Source organism: Bactrocera dorsalis, chromosome 1 (genome assembly GCF_023373825.1).
Source record: "Bactrocera dorsalis isolate Fly_Bdor chromosome 1, ASM2337382v1, whole genome shotgun sequence".
NCBI lineage: Eukaryota > Metazoa > Arthropoda > Insecta > Diptera > Tephritidae > Bactrocera > Bactrocera dorsalis.
The window spans coordinates 12,725,097-12,739,764 of NC_064303.1; the positions used below are offsets into that span (position 1 = coordinate 12,725,097).

At 30.8% G+C, this 14,668-nt stretch overlaps 1 protein-coding gene and 1 long non-coding RNA gene across 2 annotated transcripts in view; one reads left to right on the forward strand and one right to left on the reverse strand.

Moving 5' to 3' along the window:
• Positions 1–14,668, forward strand: part of LOC125780353 (uncharacterized) — a 111,721-nt gene that overhangs the window by 59,836 nt on the left and 37,217 nt on the right. The window lies entirely within an intron of this gene.
• LOC105233948 (zinc finger protein 628) overlaps positions 9,191–14,668 on the reverse strand; it is a 50,748-nt gene continuing 45,270 nt past the window's right edge. Inside the window, exon 5 of the mRNA XM_011216125.3 lies at positions 9,191–10,121. Within this exon, the coding sequence (XP_011214427.3) occupies positions 9,682–10,121 (440 nt within the window). The 3' untranslated portion in view covers positions 9,191–9,681. The remainder of the gene's footprint in view (positions 10,122–14,668) is intronic.

Here is a 14,668-nt window from a genome sequence, read left to right on the forward strand (position 1 = left end):
CCCAGAATTAAACACCAATATTTTAACATTGTGTAAGAAACCATAGAAAGGTCCTGGCAAGCTGGACTTATGACTCTATCGTTTTCGAAGCGATTGATTGACGTATTTTGTCAAAGGTCACACTAAAACACGTTGCCAAAAGTTTAGAAATGCGTTATCTTAAATGATCTTATGCCTATCTTTTGTGAAGCTTGCGACAAATTTGGCGTAAACTAATACAGTAACTCAGCCTATAAAGCTACTTGGTTCTTGGAATAATTCTGTCGACCAGTTTTATGGATTCCTCAATGCTACGGTAGCAATTAACCTGAGTATTCAATAATTTTATTTTGGGCTATTCAGGAGCTTATCTTACTGAAAAGGCGTCAAACCTGCTGCCATTTACGCATCGATCTCTGTGACCTGTTACAATTCGCTATTTGTTGTAGCGAAGTCTTCACATTTCTCATGTTTTTCTTTGGTCGCGAACTGACGGTGTCCAACTCAGAACTGGACAGTTGAGATCTACAAGTGAGCCCTACCACTTATAAGTTCAAGAGATATCTCAGGTCAGCATCTTTGTGATGTACTCATAGATATTACAGGCACATTCCACATCATTTGTAAGAGATGAGGTTGTGTGTGTTTAGGGCTTCATCCTAAATTGAGAGGATGGCTGCTATGTCTTCAACGGCTAACCGTGAGACTCATTTTTTGAGGTAAGCCGTGTCAGTTTTGAACACCAAGTGGTGTTTGATGCACTTTTTGTTCATCTAAGAGCGAGATTGAGGCTTCCAAAATCCGTTTCCAAGTTTCCTAGAAGCATCACAAGGTAAAGATGATACCATATGCCTGTCAAAGTTCGCTTTGTTCTCCTACTCCATGAAACGCTTACTATCAGTCAGTCCATCTTTCTTGATTTCACAACTCGAGTTTGAGACCAGCTGAAGCGGTGGATACCCGATGTGGAAAATTCAAAAGTGCAATTTAGTAAGTTCTTAAATAACTGCGAGATATAGATTGAGTAATTTGAGCCTATATCGCCGAAAACTTCAATATCAACAAAAACATCCAGAACAACAATAAAAACAATAAAAGTCGCTCCAATATGTTGTAATAACTAGCTATTAGTTACTTTAAATCAATCATATTCAATTTGTTAATGTCAATTGGAGTTGCGTTGAACTTCTGACATATGCAGAAATCTACGCTACACCCGCAATAACAGTTATTCACTTATAGTACCGTACGATGTTGCAATCATAACGCAATTGATGAAGAAAGTCAAATGCACGAACGTCTGTAAACGAAGAGAGGTACCATCTTATATTTATGTACGAAATAATTGTATAACTGTTTGGGTGTATGTTGCTGTGTATGTGTGTGTCTATGTGGAAGTCTGTATATCCATAGATTTAAAAAGTCAACTCTATTGCATTTCCTCGATGATCGATCACATCCTGTGGGAGTTAATTAAACAAAGTTAGCCGCCGTCAAAGTAAAGCACAGCAAAAGCGCATGATCAATAAAGATATATTTGTATATTAGGGTGGATCAAAAAAAAATTTATTTTATTTTCTTTAGATGTACCGTTAAAATATCGTTCCAAATGCTGAAAAAGAACTGAAGCATATGCATTTATACGTATGTATATGAACATATGTACATTAGGGTGAGCCAATTTTTGTTTTAAATTTTAAAATTAAAAATTTAACAAAAAAATAAAGTTTTAATTTAAAAAATGTATTTAATAAAATAATAATAATTTAAAAATTTAAAAATTAAAAAAAAATGTTTTTGGCCCACCCTAATGTAAATATACCTTAAAATAATTTAAAACAAATATTGCAAAAAATTATAAACAAAAAAGGATTAATTAAAAAAAATTTTGGTCCACCCTAATGTAAATATATTTTTGTGAAAGATCTCTTCGTGATTTCAAATGATATTTATCTTACGAATTCTCTTACTATTAAATATAAACAAAATTTTTAAATTAATTTTTAAATTAAAAATAAATACAAAAAACTTATTTTTTATTTAAAAAATTTCTTTTTTATTGAAAATAATTTTATTAGGAAAAAATGTAGTTAAAAAATTTAAATTAAATAAAAATTAAAGAAAAAAAAATTTTTTTTCCCCCACCCTAATGTGTGTAAATACACGTATATATGTGAGCGCGTTGTCACCCATTGGCATTTATGAGCATTTGGCATGCCAGACCACCAGTCATCGCTGATTTATAGCCAATATAAAACAAGAAAATTTGTAGTAATATATCCACCAACACTCATACATACATGTACCGTTATTAAGTACTACTGACTACAACTACAACTATCTATTTATAAACTTCCAGAAATCAGCAATATCCGGTGTAATGCATCAAAGATTATAGTTTTTATATTGCCTTTGATCGCATGTCGATCGACTAATTCATATTTATGCGCAAGCGCACAAACACACACACGACACATACAAGCATGCAGCACATAGCGGCTTCTCTGACTGTCTGCATGATTTGTATATCCTTTAGTTAAGTTCAATTAGTTACGTTCGTAAAATATTACATTCGCATACACATTGTTGTTGTGCTTACAACATATTATTGTTATTGTTGTTGTTGTTGTTGATAAAGACAATATAGCAGCGTTCTTATACGCGCTCACTTGTATTGCTAGCTGCGGGTCTTTTGTGTGAATTAAGCCTAATTACGAAAGGTACTTCATAGCTCGTAACAGTAAATTCAGCTGCATTGCTGACAGCAGCAACACTGGGGACGCACAAGCGCACCCTAAACTGTGAAAAATGCCGTTATGTGAATTTCTTTTTACGGAAGAAGTTTTCAATTCGGTATGACTTAGCAAAATGAAGTGTGGCAAGGAGGAGAATTGCGTGACTTAAAGAAAGTGCTTGATCATTCGGTATATTTATACAGTGGTGGTCATACAATCGGGTTCGCCATTTTTATTCTTTTTATTATTGTTATAAATTATAGCTAAAGTATCCGCAAATCGCAAAAAACCATAAATTTTCTGCAGAACCTTTCTCCCGGTACCCATACTGCTGCTTTCTCTCCACTGTGACACGGCACTCCTCTCCGTATGAGGTGTTCTTTTTGCCTCTTCCGAAAACCAATGGTTTCGTTTGCACCAGTACGTAAGGAGCTTGAAATGCCATACCACAGTAGCCGTAACCGAGTTGGTGAAAAGTGCTCTCAGAAAGCAAGTCGAGCAAAAAATCGTTCGGCTGTCTGTTATGATTGCAACTTATCAACGTCGAACATTCGTTGTGTTTGTTGAGAAAGAGACGGTGCGAGGACCTCAGAGCGTACGCACGTCTAAAACACAGGAGGGGGCTTTTCGATCCGGAGACAGCCAGGCAGCTGGTTGAATTTTTCTGTGCTGTCATCTAGAACTACAGATAATCATATTTCTGGCCCCGGCGAAGTCGATCAGCCTCAACCCATTTAGGGATATTTTATCATGGTGGTTAATTTACAGACCGTTGTGCCAAAGAAATTTTCACTGGCGTTACAAGTAGCCAAGCACGTTTTGACATCCTGGCGGGGGCAGCTCTCATAGGAGGCACTCCGAAAACATCGAAATTTTATGGTTCGTAATCAAAATTCAGCGATTTATTTACCTGTTACTTTGAGTGATCCATTTTACTGGCGACACGAAACATAAACTTTTCGTTTTTACTAGGTCGAAAACTCACGGTGAATTCATATTTCGACCCTGTTTACAAGGGTTCCCTGAGTTTTTTAAGGTCCAAATGAAATTTCACGGGTTTCTAGATGATTTCTGGTATCAATAACTCTTTCAAAAGACCTGACAAAATTAAAACTGAATAAAAACGTTTGTTATTATTTTAAGTGACTCTAATTATATTTCCACTTACGTAAAAAGCAAAAAAAAAAAAAAAAATAAAATAAAATAATGAAATTCTTAAAATGCAATATTTTGTATTTCAATGTCCTTCACTTTGCGCCCATCACTGTAAGCATTTCGAAAAATAGTTTACAGCGCCTGCCGTTTGATTAGGTCGTAAATTGTAATTATCTAAATTAAATGTTAGGAAATTTTTATTAACTTTACAAATGAGTGAAAATAGAAAATTTAAACATTTTAATTATCGACTCACAACATTTGTTGCTGTTCTTGGTGGCAATAAAGTCGAATTAAAAATTAATAATTATTTTAATGTGTTTCGGATGATTTTAAAAGAAGGGGTGCCTTGATTAGCGCTTCGTTATGTGGCAATTGTGTTGTTGTTTGTTGTCACAAGATGGCTATCATTCCCTTCAAGATTAGCTGAAACCGATATCATGCGATTTTTAAGTCGATGTAGAGTTGTCTGTGAAAGACATTTATTTTACTTTCTTGCTCTTTTAGCTTCTGCTGAGATCTTAACAACTAAATTTCTGGTAGTTTCTGAGCTTACAAGCCGACGGCTTTCAGTATGCTCGTTTCCTTTCTACATCTACGGCTGTGGAAACTCGCTTAGCGCTCATGACACAGCAAATCAAATTCATCCAGGACTAGATTGAATGATAGATAGATAGATAGAATGAGATGATAGAGAGTCGCCTTGTCTGAAGCCTCGCTTGATATCGAACGGCTCAGAGAGGTCCTGACGAAGCTTTTGGTATTGCTCAACGTTCGTTTACACAACCGTATTAGTTTTTCGATGATACCACGTGCTGTCAAAAGCAGCTTTGAAATCAATCAACAAAGAGGTGGTGTGTGTCCTCTTTTCACTGGTCTTTTTTAAGATTTTGCTCATGGTGGTTTGGTCAGTTGTTGAAAGAAGTCATACGGAGCTGAATTTGTTGAATATGGTATATGCATAGGGTTATCATATTCCCTGATTTGTCAGGGAATTCCCTGACTTTGACCTTCAGCACTGATTCCCTGATTTTCGTGAAAAATGTACTGATGCCCTGGTTTCCTCCTGAATCGGTTAGTGTGGTTGTTCGGGTTGTTGGTACATATGCAACGGGACTGATTTTAACTGAGACCGATATGGTAACCCTATTTATGCAGTAACAATTCGTAGCCCAGCTCGTCCAATTTGATCATAGAGATAATGTGAACCCTTGTCATGTTCTGTAAGAACATTTTTTCTTGTTGATTATATCATTCCTAGGAAATACCAATTTAATATCCTTATTGAGAGAAACTTCTTCGAATTGCAGAATTAAGGTCACATTGGTGCGCTTGTGCATCGTTACACTCATTATCCCGACAGCTTTATAATTTTCAGTATTTCACTCGCGATTATTTTTTACAACTTTCGACATCAATTAACTCTACAACAGTGCATCGATGAACTTAATTACATTTTTGGCGATGGAGCTCAAGCAAGATCCACCAGTTTTTTATGGCTGGTATGGTGAATTCAATCGAGGTCGTATCACTCGATCACGTAGATTACTCCAAGAAGGAAGATTGTCCAGAATCAATTATTGTTCCTGAAACTATTGATGCTGTGCGTAAACTGATACTTCAAGATCGTCATGTGACCTATCGTGAGTTCGAGACAAGACATTAGTAGGACCAGCACACATTCAATATTGCATGAATATTTTACCGCCAAAAAAATTAGCTCATTTTATATCCCACACACTTTTTCATTCGCTCAATAAAAGGCTCGTGTCGATTGGTCGATAGAAATGCTTAAAAATACAATTGCGGTGCTACGAAACACTTGATAGATCTGAGATTTACGCGTATGAGTCCTAAAGTAAACAGCAGTGTACAATATGGGTGTTTCCAGATGACCCGAATCCTACAAAATTTTTTTGGCACACATAACTCTTCTAAGCAATTGGTTTCCTGTTTTTTGGAAAAAAAACTAGAAAAACGCAAAACAGTAAATATTAAGTTCGGAATTATGGGCTATCAATTCTTGGATTTTTACCACAATAATGCGCCCCCGCATACTGCATTGATTTTTCGTGAGTTTTTCGCCAAATTTTCAAACAATATCGTACCGTATTCGATTTTATTTGGCTTCGTGTGACTTCTGGTTATTAAGTAAACTCAAACGACCATTCCGAGGAAATTGTTGGAGTCAATTGCAGACATTAAGCGTGAATCGTGTACGAGTGAATTAAAATAATGCGCTTATTAAAGTCTATTCCGAAAATTGACTTTAATAACTTTTTCGAGTATTGGAAAAATTGTTGACACAAGCGTATTGTGCCGAGGAGGGATTACTTTGAGGAGGACGACATAGATTTTATAGAATACATTATGAATTTAAAAATTATGAACCAAGTCTTACTATTTTTTTTACTCGTAGTCGTACGAGTATAGCTGGCGTACAAGCTGTCCTGTCAAAATTAAGTCCTCCTATAGAAAACTTTTGTACTGGATGAGATATCTTCACGAAATTTTTTCACGGTAACGCCACAATCTCCAATGAAATTATTTAGATCAGACCATTATAGCATATACGAGGTATGACAATTAAGTAATGAGACTGATTCCATAAAAACCGTATATTTGAAAATTATTCTACAACTCTGCCATTCCCTTCAAAGTAGTCCCCTTGGGCAGCTATACAGCGATTCCAGCGCGTTTTCCATGCTTCGTAACATTTCTGGAACGCTTCGACTGGGATGTCCGCGAGTACCCTCGTCACGGCCGCCTGGATGTCCGTAATCGACTCAAAATGGGTTCCTTTGACCACCGATTTTGTTTTAGGAAACAAAAAAAAGTCACAGGGTGACATGTCGGGCGAATAAGGCAAGGAAAAAGCAGTCTCATTACTTAATTGTCAAACCTCGTATATAGCTGACATACAAACTGATCGGTCAAAACGCAGTCCTTGAATGGAAAACTTTTTTATTTGACAAGATATCTTCACGAAATTCTCCAAGGCAATGCTACAATCTTCGAATAAATTATTCAGATCGGCCATAGCATACAGCTGCCATAAAAACTGAGCTGCCAATATTTTGCAATTCAAACAATCGATTTTTTTTTAATTTTTAATCTGAATTTTCATTTCAATAAATTCATTTTATTTATTTGAAAACAAAAAAAAAGTTCTTCATCATTTTTTAAGCTATTTACCAATTAATTAACATTAAATGAATGTACATGCTTTAATTATTTTAATTATATGTACTTGTACAATAAAAACGTTTTCACTTAGTTTTGTTTACAATTAGATAAATTAGACTAAATCTTTGGAATGACAATAATATCAAAAGTTCTTTTTATTTTCACACAACCAACAAGCCGACACTTGTATTTATATGCGTAAGTGCATTTGTATGCGTGCATGTGTGTGGGTGTGTGTGTCAATGTGTTACGCATCAATAAAATTCACGGCTAACTATTTATTTAGAAGCGAGAATTATAGTTTATAATACATACAAACGCGCGCATACATGCATAAATATATACATATATACATACATATGTACATATGTATGTATATATAACACTGATCATTGTGTAACTTATATTACAAATGTATGCATGTATGTGTGCGCCTATTTAAGCTTAATGCACATTTATCGAGAAATTACGGTATTTACTTACATATACAATTACAATTACATAAATACAATTTAATTATCGTTTACTACATACATATACATACATACACGTATATTACAAAGTAATCTCTAGGCAAATATTTACAGTTTACAAAATGCTAATTACTTGTTGTTGTTGTTGTTGTTTGGAAAATGGCAAAGTTTCGTGGAAATATGTAGCAGGAAAACTGGATGCGAGCAAATTAGAAATGAGTTTCATTATATACATAACTATGTAGCTTTCTTCTGGGAAGTTTTGCTTACATTCTTATTATTTTATAATTTTTATTTGATCAAGGCGAGGGCATATAGGGTACAGGGTGGTAGCATCAATTTTTTGAGTGCTTAATTGTCAAAGTCTTACGTTTGTTACTTTTTTGTTGTTTTTTTTTGTGACATTTTTTAGAGTGACACACTTTGTCGTACTTGTTGTTTTTGTTCCGATATTTATTATGCATGAAATCGCCTTGCCATTTAATTTTAATTATTATACATTTTTTTCTAATTTTATTTTAAGTTTCAATTTAAATTTAAATTTTTTATTTTATATTTTTAATTTTAATTCAATTTTTTTTTTTATTTTATAATTTTTTAAATTTTTATTTGAGTTTTTAATTTTAATTTAAATTTTTAATTTTATTCTTAATTTAAATTTAAATTTTATTTAAAATTTTGATTTTGATTTTAATTTTTGAATTTAATTAATATTATTTTTTATTTAATTTAATTTAATTTTATTATTATTTATTTTTTAATTATAATTTAATTCTAATTTAATTTAAATTTTTATTTTAATTTTATTTAATTATAATTTTAGTTTAAATTTTGATTTTAATTGTAATTGCAAATTTAATTTTATTATAATTTCAATTTTACTTTCAATTTAATAATTTATTTTTATATTTAATATTATTTTAAGTTTAATTTATTTTCAAATTTAATTTTTTTTAATTTCATTATTAATTTTTATTTTAATTTTTGATTTTAATTTTAATTTAATTTACTTTCAATTAATTTTAATTTTTATTAATTTTATTTTAGTTTTAAATTTCGATTTGAATTTAATTTACTTATAATTTTTTACTTAAATTTAAATGTTTTTATTTTATATTTTTATTTTTGAATTTAAATTTTTTTTTAATTAATTTTTATTTAATTTTACTTTTATTATTAATTTTAATTTTAAGTTAAATTTTATTTTAATTTTTCAATTTTCATTTTTAATTTAAATTTAAATTTTTAGTTTTTATTTCATATTATATTTTTAATATTTATTTTACTTTATTAAATTCTTTCATTATTATTTTAAAACTTTTGAATAATTTTTTAATTAATTTTTTTTATTTTACTTTATTTTATTTTATTTTATTATTTTATTTTATTTAACTTTATTTTGTATCATTTTATTTAATTTTACTTTATTTTATTTTATTTTATTTTATTTTATTTTATTTTATTTTATTTTATTTTATTTTATTTTATTTTATTTTATTTTATTTTATTTTATTTTATTCTATTTTATTTTCTTTTATTTCATTTATTTTATTTTATTTCATTTTATTTTATTTTATTTTATTTTATTTTATTTTATTTTATTTTATTTTATTTTATTTTATTTTATTTTATTTTATTTTGTTTTATTTTATTTTATTATATTTTATTTTCTTTTAAAATATTTCATTTTATTTAATTTAAATTTATGTTTTATTTTATTCCAACGAAATTTTCTCTCACTTTCATTTACACACCTAAAACATAATTTGTACACACTAAATTATATAAAAAAAATAAGCGCAAAACTATTGCTTTGCTTTGGCAACACTGGAAATTTCGAAGTTTGTCATTATATAATACAAATACTAACTGTACATGGAAATTCGCGCAAACACTCTGCGTCTATAATTCGGCTTTTGCACAAAAATTTGAATAACTGTTCATATATTTTACATTTTATTGCACATAATCGTTGTTGAGTGTTGTTGTCATTATTTGCTATTTTAACCCGCCCACTCTCTCCTTGCTCCCATTCCCCTACATCTTAACGCCTAATCGACCTGCAGGCATTCTTGCTGCATGCGCAGTTGCTGCTCTAATAATCTCTCATGTTGTTGTTGTAATTGTAGTTGTTGTCGCTGTTATTGTGCCTGTTATACCAATAACGACACCTTTTGGCAATTCATCGAAGCCAATTGCGTGTTGATGGACGTTGCAGCTGCCGCCGCCGCCGCTGCTGCTGCTGCCGCGGGACTCATACCGTTAGCTGTGAGGCCAGCACCGCTGCTGCCACCGTGATTGTGGCCGCCCATTGTGGGCGTTAGCGCATCGTGTTGGCCCATTTGTTGCGCTGCCGCCGCCGCGGCCGCCGCCATGAACTCCACCTTGCCGCCGAGGTTGCGCTCGATCAGCGGTCGCAGGTCGGTGTGTTGTGTCTCTTTGTGGCGACGCAGATCGACTTTGCGCTGAAATGATTTGTGGCAGAGTTTGCAGGCGAACGGCTTGTAGCCGGTGTGTTTGCGTGAATGCGTGATGAGGTTGGAGCTTTGGCTGAACGCTTTGCCGCAGACTGTGCATTTGTGGGGCTTTTCGCCTGGAAAGAGAAGAGGAAAGTGAAGAGGTTAGTTTAATTGAAGTTTTGCATTTGTGATGCTATACTATATTATATCCTTTGTATATATTTTGTGTAAAAAATGTGCCTTTAGAATACATATATTTTGAATAAAAAAGTTGTTTTTGTTTGATAATATTTGGCATTTTCTTTGAAGCTGAAAAATATCAAAATTCCTTAATAGAAAAATGTATTGCTTTTTGAAGATTAGTAGTTAATAAAATATAAAGTAGAAGGGCCCCTCACACTACCTTGTGAAACTGCTGCTTTTTGCTCTTAAAATATATTCGTTTCCTTGCTTAACTCGGAAGTAGCGACCTTTTATGATATCATAATACTGTTTCCAAAAAATCAGTTTCAGTTTCGAAAGCAGTTCTTTGTTACAAAATTTATCGAACTCTTTTATAACTTTTTTGAAAGTGCGATAGAACAGAATGCTTTTCCTCAAAGACTTTTTCAATAATGTTTGTATTCTGTGATTTGATCTATCGTAGAATGGTTAGCTCGAAACCCAAACTGATGCGTTGGAATTGCGGTTTTTCGTTCTATGATTTTATTTGGACGTTTTATGAGAATGTTCCCAAAAAGCTATTATCGGTAGAAGCCTCTAAGAAGATACATCATATCCTGCTTTTTCTAGCTTTTGAATCATGATAACTTCAGCAATTTTCTAATAAGTTGGTAAGTATTTAAGATACCTCGACAGTAATCAGGTCGTAACCGGGGAATTTTTTTGTTTTTTCAGTTTTTTGATTTCCTTACTCAGCTCATTTTGTGCAACTTGGCATTTCTGCGATTTCTTGACCGGAAACAGTAGTATATTCTATATGTGTTTCATATGGGGATAATATTTTGGCTAAATAATTCCGAAAATACTTCCGCTTTTTTTGAATTATCTTTGGCCCAGCTATCAGCCCTTATTTTAAAAGAACATTCTTCAGTTTTTGGTGTTTGTAATCCTTTAAAGCTTTTCTTTGGTCTGTATTTAATACAGAGTCATATTTACTTTCATAACATTCCATGATCTTTCTAAACTATTCTATTGCACAAGGTCGCTGTTTCGTTTTCAAAGACGACGCTTTCACCATAAGTTAAATAGATTGGAGAATGATCTGAGTGAAGGTCATAACCCTGATTGATCGACAAATAGTTCCAAGATATTTTGTCGACAATGAAAAAATGTATGAGGTCTGGAATCTTTTGGCTATTTGATGGCCAATATGATGGCGACCCTTTCAGAATAAATAACTTCCGGTTGACAGCGTTTGAATTCTCCACCCAATATGAATCTATCTAGCTATCTATCTATCTTTCTATGTCTTTTTATTAATTGTTGGTATTTTTTTTACTGATGTTCATAAGTAGTTGTTTCCTAAAGACTCATTATATGTAAAAATTTAAAAAAATTTTTCAATTTTTAAAAAATTCTAACAATTAAAAAAGTTTATTAAAATAACTTTTTTTCTCAGGCAGGCCCATTTCGTGATAAATAATTTTATTTTTTGACAAAAAAAAACTAATTTTAATTAATTTTATTTTTGAGAAAAAAAAACTAATTTTAATTACTATTATTCTTCGAAGAAAAAAAAATAATTTTTATTAATTTAATTAATTTACTAAAATAATAATTAAATTAATTTGATTTAATCTTAATTTTTTTTTTAATTTTTTAAAATGTTCTAAAATATATACACATTTTGTTAGAAAAATTTTTCTTATTTCGGGAAAAATAATTTTACTTTTTGGTGAAAATGAATTAATTTTAATTTTTTAAAGTTATTTCGAAATTATTTTTAAAAATATATATTTTTTATTTTATTTTTATTTAAAAATATATATATTTTATATAAAAATTATTCTTTGATTCTTGTTTTAATTTTAATTCATGAAAACTAATTGGAAAATTGTTCCTATAATTTTTATTTTCCTTTAATAGTTTTAAAATTTTATTTTGTGTTTTTAAATGCATTTAAAAGATTTTAATATATTAATTATTTTTAATACTTTTTAGAAAAAATTAATACTATAAAATTCCATATTTATGTAAATATATCTCTTACTTAAACAATGCTTCTTCTATATTTATAAACTTTTTTAACGTAAAACTTAAAAAACTTAAAACTTAATTAACGTATATATGTATGTACAGACATATGTATATAAAAAATAATTTGAAAAATACCGAAAAAAATTTTAAGATTTTCTTAACAGAATTTCTTACCATAAAATTATAAAATCGCTTAAAATAATCAAAATTTTTAATTTCTTATATTAAATTTTTATTTTATTTTTTAATTTCATAAATTATTTAATTTTTTATTTTATAATTTTTTTTAATTTTTTTTTAATTTCATAAATTATTTTTTTAATTTTTTTTAATTTCATAAATTAATTATATGAATTAATTTTTTTAATTTTATAAATTATTTTTTTGAATTTTTATAATTTCATAAATTATTTATATTAATTTATTTTTTAATTTTAAATATAATTTATTTTACACTTTCCCTCATACTCTATTTTTAAGCACAAAAAAAGCTTGGAAACTAATACACACTCTTAAGCATAACTGAAATATTGCAACAAACCAACACTTGTGAACGCGTACGAAATCTCAGGCTTTAAATTGCTTTGAATGCAAAAAATCGATAAAATCATGAAATCAGCGCGAAAGCTCGCATTGCGCTAACATATTTTTTCTCCGGTTATATTTTCCACGTTTTTTTGTTCGTTTACATTTTCGCATTGCTGTTTGGGTTTTCTTTGCTTTCCCCATTTTATTTTTATTTCAATATTTTTGAGCTGAATCCCAACCGTTACTGCTTGTGCTTAGCGTTTTCATTGCATTTAGTTTTACGTTTTTGGGTTTTTATTTCAACTTTTACTGTTTGGAGAGCAGCTACAAGAGCAACTGTTATATATATGTACATATACATACATGTACATATTTACATATATAATCTTCATTTTATCCTTAACACATATCGTCAGTTACGGGCATCACTTTTAGCTCAGATATCTCAGTTTTCCAGTATCATTGCTAGGGATTTCTCTTCTAAATAACAACATCCACACCCACATACAAATAAAAATGTCTGCCAACTTAAACCGCTCATACTTTTCTCTATTTATTCATCTAACGGCTCAAGTAAGCAGCCAAGCATTATGCCATGTCGCTACCCACTGCCTAACGCCATTAACCCCACTGATATGGCGGCAAAAGCTTTGTGTTTGTGTGTGTGTGCAACACCCATTGCTCCAATTTACAGCAACCCTCCAACAACATGCCGCAATGTAGCCACCCTTTGTTGGTAGTGGTGGTATTTTTATTTTTCTTTGTTGTTGTTGTTGTTGTTGCTATTTTTCTTCTTATTACACCCCCTCCTATATCGTTTCCGTTAGCTTTTGTAGATGTTTAAATTTCAACATGCGGATCATCTGCGGTTTTTGTGGTTTTATACACGTACACGGAAGCGGCTGTGGTGTGGTGGGGGGCAAGTGGAGTTGCGGCAAGCAAATTCAAGTGTGAAGCGCTTAAAGCTGGAAATTTTCGAGGAGTTCTGAATTGAAGTTTTTGCTTAGAGGTTTTATAGGACATTAGTTTTAAAGCTGCGGTTGCTCTTGAGGAAGTATATACGATATCTATATGCTATATATATTTTTATTAATATAAATATATATGTATGTATGTATGTATATGAAGCACGTAAAATGTAAAACACCGTATCATAAAAAAAATTATAGTGAGTTTTGTTTTGCTAATGATGCACATAAAATTTTTAGCTTCCGCTGTCAGATATAACCAATTTATAGCCAATGTATAAGCAATGCATAACCACTATATAACCAATATATAACCATTTTATAACCAAAACTCAAGTTTTGTTTCTGTATGGGTGGTTTCTATTATATCGTTTTCGCCTGAATTCTGAATTTTTGAAAAGTGATGTTACGTTATTTTGTATTTTAGGTGACGATATACATATGTACATACTATATACTGTTATCTATATACATATTTGATTTTTTATATCAGCACTGAGCAAAATATATCCTCTATATACGTACATATATAAATAAATTAAACTATACTATATGTACCTTCCAATACATATCCATGCATTTTTTGGCCGCTTTCTCATGCACATATACATACATATGTATATGTATTTGTACTCATATAAACGCAATCAATTTAATCATTTCTAATGAAATCGCCGCAATTATTAGCCGTAAATAGTCTCTGATTTTATTGCAATAAATAAAACTTAACTACTTTCAATTATATGGGTTTATATAGGACTGTGCATACGAGTATATATGTATGTATGTATGTAAAAATATCTGATACTCGTACTTAACCTTAAAATACGCTGCCATAATCACGATAAGATTTTATTTTTGGGTTTAATTTGCAAAAATTGTAAAGAAAGTCGAGCACGTGCGCAAAGAAATTCGAGGAATGTCGGATTTCGATCCGTTCAAAGAATTTGGAATCATAAATACTGTTCACCATATTTGTACTACCA